Source organism: Bos mutus, chromosome 10 (genome assembly GCF_027580195.1).
Source record: "Bos mutus isolate GX-2022 chromosome 10, NWIPB_WYAK_1.1, whole genome shotgun sequence".
Taxonomy (NCBI): Eukaryota; Metazoa; Chordata; class Mammalia; order Artiodactyla; family Bovidae; genus Bos; species Bos mutus.
In genome coordinates, this window is record NC_091626.1 from 63,289,753 (window position 1) to 63,314,313 (window position 24,561).

General features: G+C 43.4%; 1 protein-coding gene across 1 annotated transcript in view; it reads left to right on the top strand.

Annotated features, from left to right (window-relative positions):
• Positions 1 to 7,336: 7,336 nt before the first annotated feature.
• Positions 7,337 to 24,561, top strand: part of NID2 (nidogen 2) — a 92,769-nt gene continuing 75,544 nt past the window's right edge. The window contains exons 1-3 of the mRNA XM_005894543.3: positions 7,337 to 7,696; positions 8,336 to 8,644; positions 17,585 to 17,817. Of these exons, the coding sequence (XP_005894605.2) occupies positions 7,469 to 7,696; positions 8,336 to 8,644; positions 17,585 to 17,817 (770 nt within the window). The 5' untranslated portion in view covers positions 7,337 to 7,468. The remainder of the gene's footprint in view (positions 7,697 to 8,335; positions 8,645 to 17,584; positions 17,818 to 24,561) is intronic.

Here is a 24,561-nt window from a genome sequence, read left to right on the forward strand (position 1 = left end):
ACCCTTGTGGCAGAAAGTGAAGAGGAACTAAAAAGCCTCTTGATGAAGTCAAAGAGGAGAGTGAAAAAGTTGGCTTAAAGCTCAACATTCAGAAAACTAAGATCATGGCATCTGGTCTCATCACTTCATGGGAAATAGATGGGTAAACAGTGGAAACAGTGTCAGACTTTATTTTTTTGGGCTCCAAAATCACTGCAGATGGTGACTGCAGCCATGAAATTAAAAGACACTCCTTGGAAGGAAAGTTATGACCAACCTAGATAGCATATTCAAAAGCAGAGACATGACTTTGCCAACAAAGGTCTGTCTAGTCAAGGCTATGGTTTTTCCTGTGATCATGTATGGATATGAGAGTTGGACTGTGAAGAAGGCTGAGCGCCGAAGAATTGATGTTTTTGAACTGTGGTGTTGGAGAAGACTCTTGAGAGTGCCTTGGACTGCAAGGAGATCCAACCAGTCCATTCTGAAGGAGATCAGCCCTGCGTGTTCTTTGGAAGGAATGATGCTAAAGCTGAAACTCCAGTACTTTGGCCACCTCATGTGAAGAGTTGACTCATTGGAAAAGACTCTGATGCTGGGAGGGATTAGGGGTGGGAGGAGAAGGGGATGACAGAGGATGAGATGGCTGGATGGCATCACTGACTCGTTGGACATGAGTGGGTGAACTCCGGGAGTTGGTGATGGACAGGGAGGCCTGGCATGCTGTGATTCATGGGGTTGCGAAGAGTCAGACACGACTGAGTGACTGAACTGAACTGAACTGACTCACTTGACTCAATATGACAATCTTTAGGTCCATCCATATTGCTGGTAATGGCATTATTTCATTCTTTTTAATGGGTGTGTAATAGTCCATTGTGTATATGTACGACATCTTCTTTATCCTTTCCTCTGTTGATGGACGTTTAGGTTGATTTCATGTCTTGGCTACTATAAATGTTGTAGCCACGCGTTCTGGGAAACAAACTCACTCAGAAGGACAATGCAGATAATGGAGTGCAGTTTATTACACCAGCGGGCCCAAGGCAGAGTCTCGTCTTAGCCAAGGACCCTGACCAGTTTTTCTGAAAACCTTATATACCCTAGGTGTACGTGCCCAAACCCACCTCCCCCATTTCCCTGAAACTAGTCTGAACAAAGGAAAAGAAAGCTACAATCAAAGTTAACCCCTGATTCATATACCTTAAGCCTAGGTAGTTAACAGTGGACAATTATCAATAGGCCTGTGGTCATACCCCAATAAGCATAATAGAATTTATGATTGTATTCGGTTACACAGATAATTAGGGTATTCTCCTAGGCAACAGAGAGTCTAGGTATGAGCCCTGGGGCTCTTCCATCCAGGGAGCCTGGTTTTCCAGTTGGTATGTCGTTTCCATAGATTCTGGGCATATAGTTCAAAGTCCACAGGCTGGCCCAATATGGAGTCCTGCTTTCAAGATGGAGCCTGTTCTGTCTGTTTCCTCCTTCATAAACAATGCTGCAAAGGTGCATGTATGCCTTTGGACCATATTTTTCTCTGGATATATGCCCAGGAGTGGGATTGCAGGGTCATATGGTAGCTCTAGTCTTAGTTTTTTAAGGAACCTCCATATTGTTCTCCTAGTGGCTGTACCAATCTACATTCCCACACACTCTCCAGCCTTTATTGTTTGTGGATTTTTTGGTAATAACCATTCAGGCTAGTGTGAGGTGATACCTCACTGTAGTTTTGATTTGCATTTCTCTAATAGTTAGCAGTGTTGAGCATCTTTTCATGCACCTCTTGGCCATCTATACGTCTTCTTTGGAGAAATGTCTGTTTAGGTCTTCTGCCCACTTGTTGATTGGGTTGTTTGTTTCGATGATGTTAAGTGTCATTTCTGGTATTTCTTTTAAATTTTACAGTGCTGTTTGTTCTACTTTGTGAGTCATGTAACTTCTTCAGTGCTGGGGGGCTGGCCAGGCCCTTGGGCTTAAGAGATTCCAAGACCCACTTCTTTTCTTATCTGAAGTGCTGCCTAACTTGCTGTGCTTACAGGCAGACACAGAATCTGGGGAGCATCTAGGATGGTCAGAAGCAGGTCAGAGGCCTGCTATCCTGTTTCGGAAGCCTGAACAGGACTTCCTCCATTTTAATTTCCCTAACACTTAAATGTGGAACATCCTTGGAACATCCCAAGGATGTTCAGCAGGGAGTTGAATACAAATGCAAAACTCAAGTGAAGATTTAGGGCTTGGGATATATTTGGAGGTCATTTGAAAGTAGAGCATCCCACCTACATTGTAATAACCTTCAAATATAATCCAAGCAGTAGGAAGGTCTCAGTGGTTTTTCTCAGGCCTATGGATGGTTTCAGTCCATCCTGAGTCTGTGGAGACATGCTAATTTGTACAACTCTATTTTCACTACATGCTAGAACACCCAGTCTGGAATTTAATAGAGAGTAAAGTTATGCAAAGAATCACTGTGTGTGACAAGAACCAGAACATCTTCTGCCAAGGCCATCTCCAGTATAAACATGTACACACACGAGTCCATTCTATATATAGAACTTGGCTTTGAATACCAAAATCTATTTGCCACACTGTGGAACAAATGTGTTTTCATTCTCTTGATTAAAATAATAGAAAGTATCATCATTCTTGCAGTCTTGGTATTTATAACAAAAATATAACCACTATATGTATATATTTGTGTGTGTGTGTGTGTGTAACTTTGAAGACTTGCCAAGGTCTATTGACAAGGTGTCTGGTACCATCCTTGTCTTGGGATAAAAACTACAGTTGAGAATCTTCTCTCTCAAGCAATTACTTGAAGATCCAATCCAAGAGGACTAAAAGTGTCTAGGGAAGTCTTCTATAACTTTTGGCCAGAAAGGGGCCTCTGCCTCTTTAACTAGTCTGGCAGGTCATGGAAATTCTACTCTGGAGCAGAGGATACAAGAGAAATATTTCTTCAGTATTTACTTTGACCATTGAAATAGCCATGACAGATTTTTTTTTTCCTTTTCCTCCAGGCCCAAAGTGACATTTTAAAGAAGAAACCACTCTTTGGGTGCCATAGAGTCTTTTAAAAATAATATTAGAATAAAAGTTCAAAGGAATATCTGCTTAAGCACAGCTGTCCAAAGCCTCGTATTTCAAAAAGAATTTGGCCACTTTAATGCAAACAGGAGTCAGGACGGCTCATTTCAGCCTCTTGCCTTTGAATCTACGTCTTTTGTGTTCAGGTAACACCAGATTCACACCTAGTGACAGTCTCTCAGTTCAAAGGCATTTTTTGGCCTGTTTTTCTATTAAATGCATGTTACCTTGCAGCATTGGTCCTTTTTTTTTTTTTTTTTTTTTCATATTCCTGCTTTGTTTTTGCAACTGATTTTGAGATTTATAAGGTGAAGGGTCACATCTTGCACTCCATTATTTCTTGCAGAGCTGTATTTGTCATGGTAAAGTCCCAGAAAATAGTTGTAGAGTGGATGAATGAATGAAAGAATGACAAAAACTGGAGAGCCATGGTAGGTAAGTCACTAGACAGCCTGATGAAGATAATTACAAAACTCAGGTCAGATTAACAGGAAAGGTGGTGTGGGGACACGAATGTTTCATTTGAGCCACAGACATGGATCCTAGCCCTAGGTTGCCTTGCTTGGCTTCACTCCTTCAACAAATACCTCTTTAAACGTCTTCCAACAGGCCAGGCAGGCACTGTAGCAGGCCCTGAATGAGACCAAGTTCCCATTCTCCACGCGTGGTGGTGGTGGGGAGGGGGACATGCAGAGACTAGGGATGACAGAAGATATGATAATGACAAGCACTGAGCATATGGGACAGAGAAGGGTCTTCTGTGTTAGGCTTGTTTCCAAGAAGGCTTCCTGAAGAGAAGGGTTTTGATTCAAGTCTTGAATGATGAGTAGGTTTTAGCTAGATGAGATGAATTGGGGAAAGCATATAAGGATATTCCTAACCATAATATATGTTGCATTTGAGAACTAAAGTCTCACCTGAAAGGATAACCATGGCCAGAGCTGAAGTTAGAGAGGTAGGCCTGAGCAACCTTGCAGAGGGCTTCGTGGCAATGTGATTTAGTACTAAAGAGCAGAGGTTTAGAAATCAGACAAAACTGAGTTCAAATCACGTTCTTGTACTTACTAGCTATGTAGCAGTAACTCTGTGTGTGTGTGTGTGTTAACCACACACAAGAAATTAACCCAGAAATCAAGTCTTGATTTCTTTAGCATGGTGTCTAGCTCTGTGGCTTAACTATTGCTGCATAACAAATTTATCCCAAACCATAACAGCTTTAAAATAACATGATTTTATTAAATTCCCATAGTATCTGTGGGTCCCAAATGTGAATCTTGTTTAGTGAGGGTCCTCTGCTTCAGGGTCTCTTACAAGACTGCAGTCCAGGTGTCAGCCAGAATTAAGGTGCTGTCTCAAGACATTGATGCCTTTGAACTGTGGTGCTGGAGAAGACTCCTGAGAGTCCTTTGGACAGTGAGGAGATCAAGTCAATCCTAAAGGAAATCAACCCTGAATACTCATAGGAAGGACTGATGCTGAAGCTGAAGCTCCAGTATTCTAGTCACCTGATGCGAACAGGTGGCTGTTCCACCTGTTCCAATGAACTTTTCCTCATTGGAAAAGTTCCTGATGCTGGAAAAGATTAAGGGCAGAAGGAGAAGTGGGTGGCAAAGAATGAATGGCTGGATGGCATCACCAATGCAATGGACATGAACTTGGGCAAACTCCAGGAGATGGCGAGGGACAGGGAGGCCTGGCATGTGGCAGTCCATGGGGTTGCAAAGAGTCGGACACGACTGGGCAACTGAACAACAACAACTCAAGACATGACTGGGGAAGGATCTCCTTCCAGGCTCACTTACATGGTTGTTGGCAGAATTCAGTGCTTTGTTGGATGTTGGCCAGAGGCTGCCCCCAGTTCCTTGCCATACTGGCCTTCCCAGCATAATCGCTTGCTTCATCAAAACCAGGGACAAAGAGTCTGCCAGCAAGACAGATTTAGCCTAATATTTGAAATGATTTCTCAACTCTGTTGCCACATTCTTTGGTTTAGAAGTCACTAGTGGGTTCCTGGAGCAGGCAATGGCAACCCACTCCAGTACTCTTGCCTGGAAAATCCCATGGACAGAGGAGCCTGATAGGCTGCAGTCCATGGGGTCCCTAAGAGTCAGGCAGTACTGAACGACTTCACTTTCACTTTTCACTTTCATGCATTGGAGAAGGAAATGGCTCCCCACTCCAGTGTTCTTGCCTGGAGAATCCCAGGGATGGGGGAGCCTGGTGGGCTGCCATCTATGGGGTTGCACAGAGTCGGACATGACTGAAGCGACTTAGCAGCAGCAGCAGCAGCAGCAGCAGCAGCAGCAGCAGCAGGGGGTTCCTTGGTGGCTCAGTGGTAAAGAATCTACCTTCAATGCATGAGACATGGATTCAATACCTGATTTGGGAAGATCCCACACACCACAAGCAACTAAGCCTGTGGGCCACAACAGTTGAGCCTGTGCTCTGGAGTCCAGGAGTTGCAACTCCTGAAGCCCATGTGCCCTAGAGCCCGTGTTCCACAAGAGAAGCCACCACAATGAGCTCACCCACCACAACAAAGAGTAACCCCTGTTCACTGCAACGAGAGAAAAGCCCACGCAGCAAGAAAGACCCAGTGCAACCAAAAATAAGCAAAATAAATAAAATTATATTAAAAAAAAAGAAGTCACTAGGCCAGCCTACACTCCAGGGGAAGAGATTATACAAGGGAGTGAACACTAGGAAATGGGGGTCATTGAGGGCCATCTTAGGGTCTGCCTGACTCACTAACTTATGGCTTATTACCATTTCATAAATGTTAACTATTATTATTCTCAGTTGAGAGATTTGCAAAAGCTACAAAAATCAGTGAAGGATTTCATACCACAGAGTAATTTTAGGTGACCTTGGGCAAGTCAAGTCACCTAACGTCTTTGAGCTATTTCCTCCTCAGTACAATGAAAATAATCTGTCTCCAAAAGAAAGGAGAACATAATATATGCAAACACAAATACATTTTTATAACATCAAATATGTCTTCACAGTTTGAAGAAGCAAAGTACTTTAGGCCAGTTTTCCATTTTGTGTTAATTCTGTGAGTCTCACAGTCTGATCTTTTTAAAGTTTTCAGGGCTTGGCCCTGTGGGCTGGTAAGGATTTGTATAACGGGAATAACACCCACAAAAGGAAATCTGTTTCTTGAGCGTTCCTAAAGGCATTTCCAAGGGTTTGCTTTTCCCTTCTTTTAAAATACCTTTGCTTCCAAAGACCCCAGGGAGATCCCAAGAGAGAAAACAGACTATCTGGGAAATTTCAAGCTCTTGATAATAAAATTGGTAGTAAAATCTCTTCCAGCTACTGGAGCTTCGCTGAGGGTACATTTATGGTAGATGAGGTTCCCTCACACTCTCAGGACCTCTGGTTTGGCGGTTGTGAGGTTTCCAGTTCCGCGGAGAGCTCGGGTTACCACCTCTGTGGCAGCGGTCAAGAGCAGCTTCGATGCCCGACCCAGGGTCTCTCCACCGTGGCGCCTAGCCCGTTTCTGCTTGGTGTCCAAACCGGATGCCTTATTCCACGCCCCAAACAGCCGATCACACACTGTAGCGTTTCATGCCCTTCCCGGTGCGGTTTTCCCCGGGGAAGGTAAACAACGCTCTTGACTCGGACTGGCAGGCATTTCGGCCCGGTGGCCCAGTCCTTCCGGGCGGTCCCGTCCTCCTGGGAGGCAACCTTCGGGAGGGGGATGGAATTTAGGAGTCAGTCCCCAGGCTTCACACAAAGCCGCGGTTCTCCGCAACGCGTCTCTGGGTGAAGTGAAGCGGCCGCATGGGAAGCTGTGGCTGCGACAATGCCTTTTGCTTCTCGGCTCGAGAGCCTGACGTCCAGGGCGACAGGCGCCTGGGACCCCAGGGCAGGGCGCAAACCGTAACCCCCACCACCCTCGCCCTGCCAGGCTGGCGGCGCATGCCGCCTCGAGGTCTCCCTTGGCGCCGAGGTCATCTCCTGCAGCGCTGCCGCCTTCGAACCGTGTGGGCCATTTGGTCCACGGGGCGGAACTCGCCAGGATCTCCGGGTAGCCCAGTTAGGAGGGCGGAGATGACCTCCCCTCCCCGCGAGCTCTCGGGGAGGGGAGGCGGAGGAGAAGTAATTCCGATCACCCCTAGCGGGGGCTTTCACCTCTCCAGCCCCAGCCGCTCCTGTGACCGCTGCCTTAGAGAACTTAACGAGAACCAGATGTGGTGGCCGCTGTCGAACTTTCTCAGAGCCGGCGATTGGGTCCGGGCCCAAGTCCGCGGCCAATCAGCGCTTTGGGAGGGCCCAGAGTCCCGCCCCGCCCCGGCACCCGCGGGGATCCAGGTCTGAGGCCCGCTCGGCGCTGCTAGTGGGCTGGCGGGCCGGGCGGGACGCGGTCTGTCGCGCGGCAGCCCAGGGCCGAGCAAGCATGCGAGGGGACCAGGCGGCCGGGTGGCCGGCGCCGCCGCCGCCGCCGTTGCTGCTAATGCTGCTGCTGCTGCTGTCGCGGGCCGCGGCGCTGCACCCAAGCGAGCTCTTCCCCTACGGGCAGTCGCGAGGGGACCAGCTCCTGCAGGAAGGCGACGACGAAAGCTCAGCCGCCGTGAAGCTGACGCTTTCCTTGCGCTTCTATGATGCCCAATTCAGCGACCTCTACGTAAGTTTAGCTTCTTCATAGTGCGGGACTCGGCAGATTTCTAGCAGCTTCTGAACAGGGGTCATTGGTAGTGTGGATTTCACCGGACCCCTGCCTTCCGAGGGGAGGAAATAGTCCGCATCGTCGGCTGTCCCCGAGCGCCCTTGGGGTGGGAGCTGGCTTTTTGCCTTTGCCAAACGCACTGCTTTCCCCTGCTACAGGGGGACAGTTAAGAATTGTTCTCAGCTGCATGAGCGTCCCAGGCAGAAAAGAAGGTGGGATTCCTAAGGCGGCCAGTGCGTGCGGTCTAAAGTTAAGTTCAGCGAGAGGGCCGTGCAAATTTGCAGAACTGGGTGCGCCTTCCTCGAACCCAGAGCTTTTTCCCCAGGGTTGTGCGGGAAGTGAAAAGGTATGTTAAGGAGTTTAGGGCTCCTGGAGCTATTGCACTGCACGTGTGGGATAGGGTGGCAGGGCGGGGGGGGGGGGACGACGCCGGTTGAAGTTGCACTGGTCGCTCTGAACCAGGAGTCAGGCTTCCAGAGGATGGGAAAGTGGGGAGTTTCATGCCTCGAGGGCTCCCTTCCCTCCTTGCGGTGCCAGGGTAGGCTCTCACGTCCTTGGGCTTCCTGCGGTCACCTTTTTGTCCCCCTCATTCCCCAGGTGGGCACCAACGGCATCATCTCCACCCAGGACTTCCCCAGGGAGACCCAGTATGTGGACGACGATTTCCCCACAGACTTCCCGGCCATCGCCCCCTTCCTGGCCGACATCGATACCAGTGGCGGCAGGGGCCGGGTCCTGTACCGCCAGGACACCTCTCCTGGGGTGCTGGGCCTGGCCGCCAGCTACGTGCGCACAGGCTTCCCGCTCTCCGGCGCGCACTTCACTCCCACCCACGCCTTTCTGGCCACCTGGGAGCAGGTGGGCGCCTACGAAGAAGCCAAGCGTGGGGCCCCGCCTTCGGGAGAGGTAAGCGACCACGGATGCTTGGCCTCTGTGCTTACTGAAAGATGGGCTTGAATTCTGGGTTGGAACCCAGGCTTGAAGTTTCTCCTGAGTCTGGTCTCCTGATGAACCTCATGTAGGGTTTGGTGGCACCGGGGCTGAAGTGGCTTGGTTTTCTCCAGGCTTTCTCTGAGGGTCTGAGAGGTGGTCACTTTATAAGGAGAACTGCTTAGGAGATGTGAATGCCCCAGTGCAGATGCAGGAGGGAGTTTATGATTTGATTGTTTCATTTTAGAATCACCTCATATATACAAAGAATTATTTCTATGTTCATTGAAGGAAAAACATCAGAAGATGGCAGGCAGTTTTGAAAAGAACAGCCACTCATTTTCCTGCCACTTAAGATATCCACTATTAAACAGTTTTGTGTGCACCTGCCAGAGCTTTTTCCTATCCGTATCTGTATGTGTCTCTGTCTATTAATGATGGATTCACACTCCACATACTGTTTCGTAAATTTTTTTAGTAAGTTGCGAATATATTTCACTGTCAATAAATATTTCTACAACATCGTTAACGTTTGTATATTCCATCCAGTGGATTTCTCACTGTGCTGTGTGGTCAGCAATGTCATTTCCAATTTTTCATCATAAATTTGTGAAGCACTTTTTCTTTTTTAGGCTAAATCTTTATGCCATGTCACCACTTGACTTTCCAGGAAGTGGAATTGATGGGCCAAATTGATGCATTTTATATGAAGTTTTTGATAATTTTTGCCCAACTGTCACTCAGGTACCAGTTCACATGCTCCCTACTTTACAGGAGACTGCCCTTGAGCCATTGTATAGCCTCTACCTGAGATATTGAGAACCTTCTTTGTGCAGGGTATTGGGCTAGGTGGGGGGTTGGAGAAAGATAAAGAAGGTAAGTATGTTGCATGCATTCATTCACTGAGGTATTCCAAATGAATTATCAGATGGGTCATGGTGGTTTGGCAAAAGGTTACTTGCCTCATTCCTGGGATAGGTAAGGGTTCCTACATGAAATTCAACCTGAATCTAAAATGTCGTACTCCAAGGGCTGAAACTCTCAGCTTATCTCTATTTAACTCATCAGTGTGATTTTTAGCTATATAGAGGCAGTACATATCTTCCTTCAGGTTCAGAGAGGTTAAGTAGCTTGCACACTCTCCCTGAATGATTCAAGATAGTGGCCATTCCTACTGTGTTCCCTGAGTGAGAGGAGTATCTTCTAAAGACTCTACTAAGCAAAGAGGATCTAGAGATGTAAAAAACCATTTGAATTGATTTTAGCCAATTTTTTTGAAACATCTAGTTCTGTTTATTGAATAACTTTTTAATGCATAGATTTGACATTTCAGTTATTCAATTCAACAGAGTATATTTAATTCAAACACATATATTGAGCACCTTCTTTGTGCAGGGCATTGGGCTAGATGGAGGGTTGGATAAAGATAAATAAGGTAAGTATGTTGATTCATTCATTTATTTTTGCCCATAAGTTTAAAAAACATATTTAAAGTTTAACATACCTATAATACAAAGTTTAGAAAATAAACGCAGTTTATAATTATACTAATCAGAGGTCACCACTGCTATTTTGTTTTCTTCCAATCTTCTTTTCTAAACATATATATGTGATATATTAATATATGTATGTGTAAGTAATTTGTATTTAAACATAGTTGAGATCTATTTATCCAGCAAACTTTTTTGCACACTTACTGTATGTCAGGATGTGTAGACACTGTGAAAGGACACATTCTTTACTTTCAAGAATCTCAGGGTTTAATATTGATTATGATTCAATATAAGTGAAGTGACACCTTGAGACTAACTCCACCCCTCCCTGGTTAGGGAACCTAATCTGGGAAAGTTTCAGTGAGCAATTGTCTTTAAATCGGAGTTGAGCAGAGTTGAACATTCCCTATAGAAGGGGTAGCATATGACGTATCACCTACATACTGTATCGTTAATGTGTTTGGGGGCATTACATGTGGTATCCTATTACTGAAAAGGAAGGGTGGTGGGAATGAGGCTGGGAAGGCCGTGGGGTAGGGGCAGATCATGCTCTGCTAAGGGTTTGGACTTGGTTCTTTGGCACTGGGCAGCTCTTGAGGGATTTTAAATAGAAGTTTTGTTTTTCAAAGAGTGCTCTTTTTGACTATTGAGGAGGTAAGGGTTCAAAGGAAAGGCTGACTACTTGGACAATGATTATGTGTGCTGTTTATTCAGGATATCTTGTTAATTCTTATAACAACACTTTATCTTGCTGTCTTCTCACAACACTGCTGCAAGACAAGTACAGCAAAACTCACTGTTTGCCATTAACTAGTAAGTTAAGGTGAGTGTGCAGAATTCTGTACGTAGTAAGGCAAAGGCAGGTTTAGAATACAGACTTTCTTTTTCTTCTTTTTTGTGGTGTGTGGGATCCTCCATTGTGGCATGTAAACTCTCAGTTTCAGTATGTGGGATCTAGTCCCCTGACCAGAAGTGAACCCAGGTTCCCTGCTTTGGGAGCGTAAAGTTCCAGTCCCTGGACCACCAGGGAAGTCCCTATAATATAGACCTGTTGATTCTTAGGTTTTTGTTGTTGCTTCTACCCAGACTTTTCATGCAGGACCCATTCTATTGGCACAAGTGATGTAGGCGGACAGAGTAGTTATGCCTTTTCCAAACACTTCCAGTAAATGAGGCTTGTTTTATTTTTTTGATGTGATCTTAGTACCAGAAGAGTCCTTGGACTCATATCTCATTCAAAGGAAGAATGAACTTGGAATGAAATTTGCCAAGGATACTATTGATGCCTTATTACTTCCAAATTAGTATTCCAGTGGTCTGAAGTGAATCAAGCTGCATCTGTCTTTTTCAACAGAGAGAAAAAAGGTAATGTTGAGCTGAGTGAGATGATTTGTAGAGATGAGCAGTTGCACAGAACCTATGGGGTGATGAAGTCACTCTTAGAGCTTCAGGAGTCCAATTTTATCAGCACTTATTTGAAACTGAAAATTGTAATGCAGACAAATATTTTTCTCTTTCATCTGTAGCATGGAAATAATGCTTCTGATGTGAAGATAATGACAAAAAACGTTTTGAAAGAAGTAGTTTATGAAAGGTTATCCAGTGACTTTGGAAGCAATGATCCAGCCTCAGTCTTAGTTTACTAACCTGTAAAATGAGGTAGCAATGCCTACCTTACAGGACTGCTGTGAGAATTCACTAAGGTGACATTTTAAAGTAGCCATCGTAGTCCCTTAGTCTTAGCAGGTGCATTTGCTCAGCAGATCTGTGTTCCCCTACATGGGGTTGATGTAGGACCAGATTCTGGTTCTTTGATTTCTCTATCTTGAAAGGATACTGTGATGTGAGTCTTTTAACTTAAGGACTCTTTAAATACAAGGTTTTCTGCATTGCAACTTCTGTCTGGGCCTCTTTATGGTGGGGGCGGAGCGTGGGAAGATTTGTAGAATCCATCTCTTACTTTTCTAATTAAAATTAATCTTCAGAAATGTTGCCAAATGTTGAGCTGGCTTCAGAATGTTTAATTTAAAAAGGAGATAAAGATTCTGTTTGGAGAGAGGATGTTTTTTTAATTACCCACATTGAAGGTTCCTTCTGAATACTTTAAAGAGCCCTGTGACATGTGTTGTTGTTTTAATAGTTCTTTGGAAATAGATTTTGGCAAACAGTAATCTACTTTGCTTGAAGGACTGTGTGGGTTCTACATGGCCTTCTTAAACCTTGGCATATAACATGTTGCAGAGTTACCAGAAACTTGAAGATGTCAGAGGAAAGGCATTTTTACCTTTTAAAACTGTTTCAGATGTTGTCATTTCTCACCATGGACATTCGTGATGGATGTGATGGGATGTGGTACCTGATACTGTAGGAATCTAAAAAGCTATGACCAAATAGTGTTTGTCAGCACAATCTGAGACACCTTGAATTGTCATAAGTACATCACAGAGCAAAGTCGCAGTTTAGTTCAGTTGCTCAGTAGTGTCCGACTCTGAGACCCCATGGACTGCAGCACGCTAGGCTACCCTATCCATCACCAACTCCCAGAGCTTGCTCAAACTCCTGTCCATTGAATGAGTGATGCCATCCAACTGTCTCATCCTCTGTCATCTCCTCCTCCTCCTGCCTTCAGTCTTCCCCAGCATCAGGGTCTTTTCCAGTGAGTCAGTTTGACCTTCAAAGAACTTACTGACGGGAGACATAAAGAGGACTAATGTTTACTTTAGCTGTGTCTTTTTCTCGAGGGTGGTGTGGGTGAGGGTGTTGTTATTTGAGGGATGAAGGGGGATAGAAAACTGGGCTTCATAGATCTGTGTGGTACAGGGAATGTTTTGTCGACTTTTAAGTTGGGCTGAAATGATGGATATTGAGTATGTGGCAACAGGACAGATTGTGCTGGCCGAGGATGTGTCCCGGGAGAAGGCCAAGAGAGCTGAGGCTGAAGATATGGATGAAGGCAGATGTGGGCAGTAAAATAAGATGAGCAGAAGGCTTCCTAGTGGAGGCCTCACCTTGGGAGTGAGATATGCCAACATGTTTCAAAGAACGATGGTCATTGATGGAGGGGGTTGGATCCAGTGAGAAAATGAGAAGTACAAGCAGGACATGGTTGTAGCTTTTTTTGAATTTTGAAGCTGAGGTCCCAAAGAAGGGAGGTCTACAGTCTGTCTGAGAGAGTTTAGCTTGTGTCTGAGATCTAGCTCTGCAGACATAGAGAACAGAGACATATATGGAAATTGGTTAAAGAAATGCTGAAGTTTTACTAAAGACCAAGTGTTAGGAAAGTTATAATATTAGGGATGTGATAGTACTGGGCATTTATTTTGGTATTTTTGGCAGGATCTGTAGGATTAAGGGCAGAAAAAATGAATGAGGGAAAATCATGCAAGTGACAGTGATGTATAGGTAATGGTAGATAGAGAAATATACTAAGGAATGGAGATTAGCATTCACACCAAACAATGGAGACAAGAAGCTAATAATGCTAGGAGTGTAGAGAGCAGCAGCTGCTGCTGCTAAGTCGCTTCAGTCGTGTCCGACTCTGTGCAGCCCCATAGACGGCAGCCCACCAGACTTCGCCGCCCCTGGGATTCCCCAGGCAAGAACATTGGAGTGGGTTGCCATTTCCTTCTCCAATGTATGAAAGTGAAAAGTGAAAGTGAAGTCGCTCAGTCGTGTCCAACTCTTCACGACCCCATGGACTGCAGCCCACCAGGTTCCTCCGTCCATGGGATTTCCAGGCAACAGTACTGGACTGAGTTGCCATCGCCTTCTCCGAGTATAGAGAGCATGAGGCCCTAAAGAAGACAGGAAGGGGAACTTTGTGACCCAACTTCTTAATTTTCATTATAATTTTTGTAAGCCACTTCAGGCAAACCCTTTGGGACATGGATGGTATTGTTGTGATATTTGGCCAGATGGCTGAAATTAAATAAATTGCATAAACTGGGAACTCATTGAGGAGCATGCTTTGTACCCGTCAGCCTGGCTTTGCCAAGCATCGTCAGGACTGATTGGTGATGCCCTGCACCTGGAAGGGAGAGTCCGAAGCTGATTGATTTCTCCTGAGGGCTCTGGCTTTTCTCTTTCTGATAGCAGGAAGGTGGATCCTGAAGCTCCACAGCACAGGCCCTGCTCCTCTCCTCCCTGGGATCTTGAGGAAGTTGGAAACTGCTGACCCTTTTGTGAGGTTTGGCAGCCCATCTGAGGCTTTTCCTTCAGGGACAGAGCATGTGGGGTTCTTGCAAAGTCTTTTCTCCAGGAATGTGTAGACCTTTCCGGTTAGGAAGCCAGTTAAAGAGTGTTCTAGGGGGAGGAGCCCTGCAGGACATCATGAAGCAGGCTCTTTAGGGATTAGGTAGAATGTTGTGGAACTGAGAGAAAACTTTAAACGTGATCATTTGGTGTGCGAATGGTTTTTAAACAGCCAGACTTTTTTGGCTGGTACTCTGGGATCCTAAATTCTATTTAAACTTTTTCTATTTGCCTATTTCAGTGAAGACAAGTATATTAAATAAATGCTTGCCACCTGTAATAAGTGCTTGTCTCAAGGATGGCATATAAAGACGTTGAATAACTTTTCATTGAAATAAATTTGCTCATTGGCTTAAAGAATGAATAAAATTTGTTGACTAGCTAAATACCCAGACCCCACAGTAAAAAGCCAGACTCTCCCCTTCCCAGCTCTGTTTACATTTTCCTTCCCTTTCCCATCCCCTTCAATTCCTTCACAATCTATAGGACCTCCTTATCTCACAGAGCTTCTCTAGATGTAGAACCAGGATTCCTCCTATCTGACATTTATTGTGGGCAATCAATGCCAGAAGCTTTGAAAGCTTTGCTTCTTAAAACAGAGTCTCTTTCCTTGAGTACCTTTCTTTCTCTAACTGAACTTTATTTATTCTGAGTAAAGTAAAACTCTGAAGTTACTGAATTGCCATTAATCGATCATGTATACATTCTGTATGGACATGATACAGAATGGCCTTTGTTTACATTTGGCAGAAGTTATGGCTTCCGAGCTTTGAGAAATTCTAGAAAACATCCCTTGCCTTTTGTTTTTGGAAAAGTCAAGCTTTCCGGCTGAAACAATCAACAACGAAAACAATAACAAATATATGAGGGCCCCCCCTTGTCTTTAAGTTTCTGAACTTAAAGGAAAGCAAAAAGCCAAGCCATGTAAGGTGACCTTTTCTATGTTGGCGATCTAGAAGAAAAGTTGGATAATATTTTGGTTTTTTTCTGGAAAAACATTTTAACACCTAAACTTTATCTTGTAAGTAAACCATCCAAACTATACTTAAAAATTAAACATCAAAAAAGAATAATTAACATTAGAAAAGAGCTTGGCCAGCATTTGGGGAAGGATGTAGGACAGGCCCATACCTATTGTCTGCTGTTTTATTTAGTAAAATGTGATATGTTTCTCTCTGCCTAACTTTGTGTGTCTAGCAAAATGGGGAGACAGTGCTCCTTACCAGTAAATAATGTTTCTAGGAGTCACATTATTTAGGGAGTAGTGGTATTTATAAATACATCTCCTGCTCCTTGCTAAGTTGCAAAAAGAATGGAGTTTAATGAGAGGGGTGTCCTCAGAGGCCTTCATATAACATTTTTTAAAAGATACTCAAGTACCATTAACTGATCACTTGTGTGTTGTGAGGGAGATAGCTGGATGTAGATAAAGGCAAAAAAAAAAAAAAAAAGTGTCCTGTTGAAAATACTAGAGTAAATTGAACTTTAAGGAGTGATTCTATAAGGACCTGGGTGTTGCGTTTGTGGCTAGTTCAGGCTCCTGGCCTGTCCTTCTGGTCTGCTTTGGCTCCTGCAGTGTTTATTACCATTCACAGTCAGCCTCTGCGACGCCTGCCCATTCCAGCCCTGAGGTCTGGGGCCCACGCCTTCCTCTCTGGCCTCTACTACCTTCTCCAGCAACTCTCCTGGAATCCCAGCCATGGCTGCTCCCTGTCGTAAACTCTGAGACTGTCCTGGGTGGAGGCTTCCATCCTTTGCCCCTTTGCTTGTTCCCACCAAGCATACTGTCCAGTGCTTGGCTGGCACCTGGCTTTCTGAATTAATGTACAAATGAATTAATGAATCAAGTTTACAGACATGTAAACAGCTAATCAGGCTAAACGAGGCGACTGCTAACTAGAAACACTCATTAAGATGTTGTGGAGGGTCAGAGAACAGCAATAAATCTACAGGGAATCTCGAAAACCCCTCAGAGGTCAGTACTAGAAGGTCAGGAGTGTTTCTAGGCACAGGAAAACGTGAGTAAATAAATGTTCAGAAGCATCAAAGTACATGGGACAGATGGGCAATATTAAATAATCTGGTGAAGATACAGTGGATGTGAGCCTGGAAAGAGAGTTTGCAGCTTATAATCACCTGGCGTGGCAGGCCAAGGAGTGGTTGGCACGGCCTGGTGGTGCAGGGCAGGGACCCTGGAGCTGGCTGGCCTGCCACTGCATACTAACAGCCTAGCCCTAGGCAGGTCTCTTAGCCTTTATGTCCTGGTTTCCACATCTGAGAAATGAGGATAGGATAACTCTGGTGCTGGTGTCAGAAGGTAGATGGAAGAGAATAGAAAGTGAGGCTGTGAGAACAATAATGAGGCCTTTTGATCAGCCAGTGCCTCACACCACCCCTGCCCATAAAGGGGATTCAATAAATAAGTGAATGAGTGAATGAATGAATGAATGAATGATCCCAGTAAGTGCCCAGAGCAGTAAACTAGGGCAGTGACTATGGGAATGTACACATTAATTTTGCTATTTACTCTCAGCTCTGAAAGAAGTTTGGATGATAGAAGTTTGAAACCTTAAAAAGTAGTTTTATTTTTTTAACCTGTGTTTTTAAAAAAGTCCTTTATTTTTGGTTGCGCTGGGTCTTTGTTGAATTGCGCAGGCTTTCTCTGGTTGCAGCGAGTGGGGGCTACGCTTCGTTGCAGTGTGTGGGCTTCTCATGGCAGTGCAGAGCACAGGCTTTAGGTGCGCGGGCTCCAGTAGCTGTGGCACGTGGGCTCTAGAGCGCAGGCTCAGTAGTTGTGGTGCACGGGCTTAGTTGCTCCGCGGCATGTGGGGTCTTCCCAGACCAGCAATCAGACCTGTGTCCCCTGCGTTGGCAGGCAGATTCTTACGCACTGTGCCACCAAGGAAGTCCTAACCTGTGTGTTGTTGTTTTTTTTTTTAACCTATGCATATTTCAACTATTAATCTAAGTTGATAAAAGATGATTATAATAATACAGCTTATGTAATTATGCTTATAACTTGGAGAGGAAATTTAAAAGAATATTATGTTAAAACAATTTAGAGAAATCCTGAGAAGGGGGACAACACTTTGCATTTCATAATGCTTTGCTTGCAGTTTTTTTTGTTGTTATTTGTTTGATTTATTAAGAATATTGTCTATTTTTTTCACAGCTGAATACTTTCCAGGCAGTGTTGGCATCTGATGAATTTGACACCTACGCCCTCTTTCTTTATCCTGCCAATGGCCTTCAGTTCTTTGGAACACGCCCCAAAGAATCTTACAACGTCCAGCTCCAGCTTCCAGCCCGGGTGGGCTTCTGCCGAGGAGAGGTTGATGACCTGAATAGACAGGGACCATATTTCAGCTTGACTAGCACTGAACAGTCTGTGAAAAATCTCTACCAGTAAGTAGCATAGGGCTTAAGCCCTTTCTTGTTGGAATGTAAGGACCCTTAGGAGCTACCCAAACTTCAGTGGCTCTAAGACCATTAAATAGTATCTTGGTAGTTTCTAACTAAGCAAGGCATCAATGTCAAAACCAGGAACTAGACTAGGCCCTGGGAGGAGCAAGTTGACCAAAATATAAAAGGTTCGTTATTTTTCCTGCCGTATTGGCTAGAGATACCAGAAACCAAACTGTGTGTGTGAGTATATGTGTGTGTGTGTGTGTGTGTATGTGTGTGTGTGTGTATGTGTGTGTTAGCACAGCCACTGAGGCTTGCTATGGAAAACATTGCTCTTGGAACCACATAAAAATATTCAGTAATATAACTGCCCAGGTTGAGGTTTTTCCAGGTTAATCGTTTCACAGCTGGAAATGTTGTAAGTTAGTCTTTTATACAGATAGGTGTTAAAAGTTAAATTAAGAGTTGTGTAATTTGGAAAAAAAAGAGAAAAACCAACAAACAGATTGCTAGGGTTTTGGAAGTCTTGGGATTTCTCAATGGCTTCATTATCTGAAATCGTCTGGATGGGTTTTTCATGAAATGCCTGGAACTGGGCACATTCCTTAGTCCCATCACGTGAGCGCACTTTGCTTGTCCACATCATGCTCAGTATCTGGGTTGGCATCAGTTGATATTTACTCATTTCTGGGCTTAAAAAAAATCTCTCTGCTTTTATGCTTCCCTGAATACGGGTCTACAAGCTGGACAGAATGAGATTACTGGGTACTGGAACACCTTACACTTTTGCATGCCATCCGCTCTACTCAGAGACCAGAGAGTGGGCCCTACAGCCAAACAGGGTTACTCAGAGCTGACATTTATGGAGAGCTTACTGTTTGCCAACATTATGCTAAACACTTTCCAGAAGTTCTCTTAATTAAAACTCAACAAGAGTCTCAGGGGTAAGTTCTGTTCTTTTGTCAATGTGACAAATGAGCTTAGGAAAGTTAAATTGCCTATAATCTCAAAGTTATGAAGTGGCAAAGCCAAAATTCAAGCACGAGTCTGGAGCTCTGAACTACTGTTTTTTTTATGCTGAATCCTGGCTTGCTTTCCCATTCTCAGGACTCACATTAGGCATCTTATGGGCTCCACTGAGGTTGCCTTTTAGTCTTGACTCTGGAGAAAAGTTAGCTCCTTGCTTTTTCTGCCCTGGCTCCACCACCCTCTTCTCTGGAGCCCATGGATTCTCTGCTTTTCAGACATTATCCAAGCGCTGGAAAGACAAAGATGTCTAAGGCCTAGGCCCTGTATACTAGCAGCCTGCATTCTCCTAGACTAGATGGAGGAGCAGTTTGACAGTTCCAGAGCATGGGACTAGGTGCTAACACCGCCTCAGGGTACAGGAGGCAGTGGAGGCCAAAAAGCCTGTGGGAAAAAGCAGTTATGCTTCCCCGCCACAGCCGTAAAGGCCCCTAAGAACTCACACAGGCACACATGGACACGCAGACTTGTACACATATACACTCTTCCATTTACCTTCCTCCATGTGGCTCAATGGTAAAGAATCCACCTGCCAAGGCAGGAGATGTGGGTTCAGTCTGTGGGTTGAGAAGGTCACCTGGAGGAGGGCATGGCAACCCACTCCAGTGTTCTTGCCTGGAAAATCCCATGGACAGAGGAACTTGGCAGACTACAGTCCATGAGGTCACAAAAATCAGCCATGACTTAGTGACCAAACAATAGCAACAACGCCTACCTCATCTTTGTCTTTCATGCTTCCTAGAAACCTCCGAGTTGCTTGATTGAAAGTGGAAGATAGGGGGCCAGAATGACTGGCAGAAGAAGTTTTCTTTAGTAAAATCTGTTTAGTATAAAAACTAAAATAAGGTGCAAGTAATGCTGATGATTGTGAAATAAAAGTAAAAATCACCCATTATCACTGCTTCAAAGTGATAACCATTATTAATAGTCATTTCAGAAGTTTAGGTGTATACAAAACCTTTTTAAAACCAAAAAGGTTCTTTTGTTATACATATGCAATCTTCCCATTTACCACTGTCTGATGGACATCTTTCAGTAAGATATCTTTATATTATTATTTGAAGGCTATAAAACATGGCATCATATATGGCCTATATTATTAAAACAATAAACTGATGAACATTTAAACTATTTCTGGTTTTTCCTTTTATAATTATTGTTGCAGTAAACAAAATAATATACATTGTTTGGATGCTCATTTGTCTTAAAGATAAATTCTTAAAAGTAGAATTGCTGAGAAAAGGTATATGCAGTTTAACATTTTAGTGCACGTTAACCAAATCACCCTTCAGAAACCCTGCACCAGCTTACAATCCCACCAATAATGGAGAGCTGTGATTGACAATGTTCATTTCCTACAGGCTTCTAATCTTTTTAATATTTGTGAATCTGATAGGTGTAAATGTTCATATTTTCACTCTAATTTTTATGATTACTGGTAAAACTGAGCACCTTTTCAATGGTTAATAGCCATTTCTTTGCTCTTTTCTACTGAGGTATTTACAGAGATCTTTTACAAATAAGAAAAATCTAGTAAAAATATTTTCTCTTAAATGCCATCCATATTTTTATCCAGTTGTTCATCTTTAAAGGTAGTTACGATCTAAAAGGTATAACTTTAGGGTTGTCAAAGTTATTGGCCTTTTCCTTTATGATTTCAGGTCTTGGTATTATTCTTAGGAAGGCCTTTTCTACCTCCAAATGATAGAACAGTTCCCCAACTTAATCCTCTATTTTACTTTTTTCTTTCTTCTTTCCTTCCCTTCTTCCTTCCTTCATTTTTTTCTTTCCTCCCTCCCTCTCTCCTTTCTTTCTTTCCTTCCCATTATTACAAGATATTGAATATAGTTCCCTGTGCTATCCAGTAGATTCTTATTGGTTATCTATTTTATGTATAGTAGTGTGCATGTGTTAACCCCAAACACCTTATTTATCCCTCTCCCACTTTCCCCTTTGGTAGCTGTAAGTTTGTGTTCTGTGTCAGTGTCTTTCTGTTTTGGAAGTAAGTTCATTTGTGTCTTTCTCTTCTTTTAGATTCCACATATCAGTAATATCATATGATATTTTTCTTTGTCTGGCTTACTTCATTTAGTGTGATGATCTCTAGGTCCATTCATGTTGCTGCAAATGGTATTCAGTTCAGTTCAGTCGCTCAGTCGTGTCCGATTCTTTGTGACCCCATGAACCGTACCACGCCAGGCCTCCCTGTCTATCTCCCTGTCCATCACCAACTCCCAGAGTCCACCCAAACCCATCTCCATTGAATCGGTGATGCCATCCAACCATCTCATCCTCCGTTGTCCCCTTCTCCTCCTGCCCTCAATCTTTCCCAGCATCAGGGTCTTTTCAAATGAGTCAGCTCTTTGCATCAGGTGGCCAAAGTATTGGAGTTTCAGCTTCAACATCAGTCCCTCCAACGAACACCCAGGACTGATCTCCTTTAGAATGGGCTGGTTGCATCTCCGCAGTCCAAGGGACTCTCAAGAGTCTTTTCCAACACCACAGTTCAAAAGCATCAATTCTTCAGTGCTCAGCCTTCTTTATAGTCCAACTCTCACATCCATACATGACCACTGGCAAAAACCATAGCCTTGACTTAGACGGACCTTTGTTGGCAAAGTAATGTCTCTGCTTTTGAATATGCTGTCAAGGTTGGTCATAACTTTCCTTCCAAGGAGCAAGCATCTTTTAATTTCATGGCTGCAATCACCATCTGCATTGATTTTGGAGCCCAGAAAAATATAGTCAGCCACTGTGTCCGCTGTTTCCCCATCTATTTGCCATGAAGTGATGGGACCAGATGCCATGATCTTAGTTTTCTGAATGTTGAGCTTTAAGCCAACTTTTTCAGTCTCCTCTTTCACTTTCATCATTACTTCATTCTTTGTTTATGGCTCAGCAATATTCCATTGTGTATATATATATACACCACATCTTTATCCATTCATCTGTTGACGGACATTTAGGTTGCTTCCATGTCTTAGTTATCGTAAATAGTGCTGTTATGAAAATTGGAGTGCATGTATCTTTTCAAAGTATGGTTTTCTCTGCATATATGCCCAGAAGTGGGATTGCTGGGTCATATGACAGTTCTATATTTAGTTTTTTAAGGAACATCCATACAGTTCTCCATAGTGACTGTACTGATTTACGTTCCCACCCACAGTGTAGGAGGGTTACTTTTTCTCCATGCCCTCTCCAGCATTCATTATTTAAAATTTCAAAAATATGCAGAAAAGTGGAGGTAATCTAGATTTACAAGCTGTTGACATTTTGCCATCTTAATAATTTTTTTCTTTTTTATGTTACTAATTTAAAGTAAGTGACACCCATCATGCCACTCTCCCCTCAGAGCATCAGTATGCATTTTTAAAAAATAAAATTCTCCTAGTCAATAGAATTATTTTCTTCCTCAAACTTGTCTTATAAGTTTAGAGGTCATAAATTATATAATTCATAATGTGTTTGTAATAATTCTCCTTCTGCACATTTAAATATGAATGTATACATTTGCATTTTTTGAGATTATTCTTTTCTGTCTCCTAGAAAACAGTAGTTACTAAGCACTTATTATATGCAGGGCCCCATGCTGAACATTTTATGTGATTTTCTAGCTTAATCCTCCTAATACCCCAGGGAGGAAGGCACTGTCCATCTCATTTTGTAGCCTTATTTTCTTTCTAGGAAATAAATAAACTTCTTTCTATCGCTAAGCTTTCCAAATGACCTTGGATTTTAGGATAAACTCAAACTGGCTTCTTTCCTATCATTTACAATGACAAAAGCCAGGGTAGTGATTCATATTTAAGTAGAAGGCTATTTTATTTAGCTTTTATCTGCCATAATTTGTACTTTCCTACTCTTTGAAGCTTTTATAGTTCTGTTTCTAACTTCAAGAAGAAATTTCACAGCTGCAACACCTCCGATGTGATAACAAACTCAACATCCTCAGATTTTCTGAGTCCTCAGAAAATCTTATCTTCTCTAACATTCCTTGCTTGCTTGCCAGAAAGCACCAGCATTTAATTCTTAGAACTTACCGAGTTTACAAAGCATATTGCACAAAGGATCAAAACTTTCTTTCTACACTCGTTTCCCTAAACTAATCGCAACAGCAGTGGTGGTAACAACATGTGAAGGGGTGGGGACTGATTGATTCTTGGAATTGTGTTAATAAATATTATTGCTACAGAAATCCACATGAAGGTGAGCAATACCAGCCCAAATGAGCAAAATTCTCTTGTCCTCATATGAGTCAATGAATTTCCTGTTAATATTATTAGTCACTAACTGACTTCTCATGGACTGGTGCAGAGAAAATCCCACAACACGAGAGACTGAGAGCCTGGTGTTTGGTCCGTATACCAGAGCATATAGAAATGGGTGTATTCAAGCCAGCCAGACCCTTTCTTTCTTCGGGTTTTTCCTTTTTTTTTTTTTTTTTTAATTGTTTGTGGGGTTATTCTCTTTAGAATGTATCATTGACTAAAATAATGGGTCGCTGGGATATTTGGAAGACTGAATGGAGCCTGTGTTCTTTTCTAGTGGAGGTGTACAAGTGAGCTCCCTGGCTCCAAATGTTTCTGGACGCCTCTTACCTGTGACCCGTGGCAGTTAATTAACCTGCTTTCTTACCCCTCCCCCCCACTCTTACCTTTGTTCTAATCTGCTCAACATTTTTGATACTTAGGTATTTCTATTTCTTTGAGTTTTTTGACATTGATTTACCAGGGTTTGTGAATTAGTTAATTGAATAATCCATGTGACTAAACAGCGAAATGTTTCTGACGTTCTGTAGTGTAAAAGAATTAGGATGTGGACTGACTATGGTGTACTGATTTTCTGACATGATGTGGATATTCAGAGCATAGGCTTTGGTGTTATTGCTGAATTCAAGTCCAAGCTCTGCCAATTATTATTGTGCAACCTTAAGAAGATTAGTTAACCTCTCTAAACCTGTTTTCTCCTCTGAAAACTCAGGCATATCACTGCCTCTACCTTGCAAGTTGTGTTGAAGAATGTTAAGCACTTGGCATGTAACTCTCAAATAAAAAGGACTCATTATTATTTAGGTGTTTGGCAGAAATGTTTAAGCATATGTTTTCTTGAGTTTGTTAAAAGTGTGTGTGTGCTTGCATTCAGTAGGTAAGTCATGTCCAACACTTTGTGTCCCCATGGACTGTAGCCCACGAGGCTCCTCTGTCCATGGAATTCTCCAGACAAGAATACTGGATTGGGTTGCCCTTTCCTTCTCCAGGGGATCTTCTCAACCTAGGGATTGAACCCATGTCTTCTGCACTGGCAGGAGGCTTCTTTACCACTGAGTCACCAAGGAGTGTTAGTTGCTCAGTCATGTCCGACTCTTTGCCACCCCATGGATTGTAGCCTGCCAAGCTCCTCTGTCCATGGAGTTCTCCAAGCAAGAATACTGGAGTGGGTAGCCATACCCTTCTCCAAGGGATCTTCTCAACCCAGGAATTGAACCCAGGTCGCCCATGTTGTGAGCGGATCCTTTACCATCTGAGCTAGCAGGGAAGCCCTTGTTCCCTAGGTGTTTTCATATAGCCATTTAGATAAAACATGTAGTACAGAATTCTGATTTGAGTGTCCAGCAGTAGGCATATGGCCTTTGAAACCCATTGTTTAATAAGAGATTGTTTGCATCAAAATTCCAATATAATGCTTTTCAGTTATCATGTAAGTCTGGTTTTGTTTGGT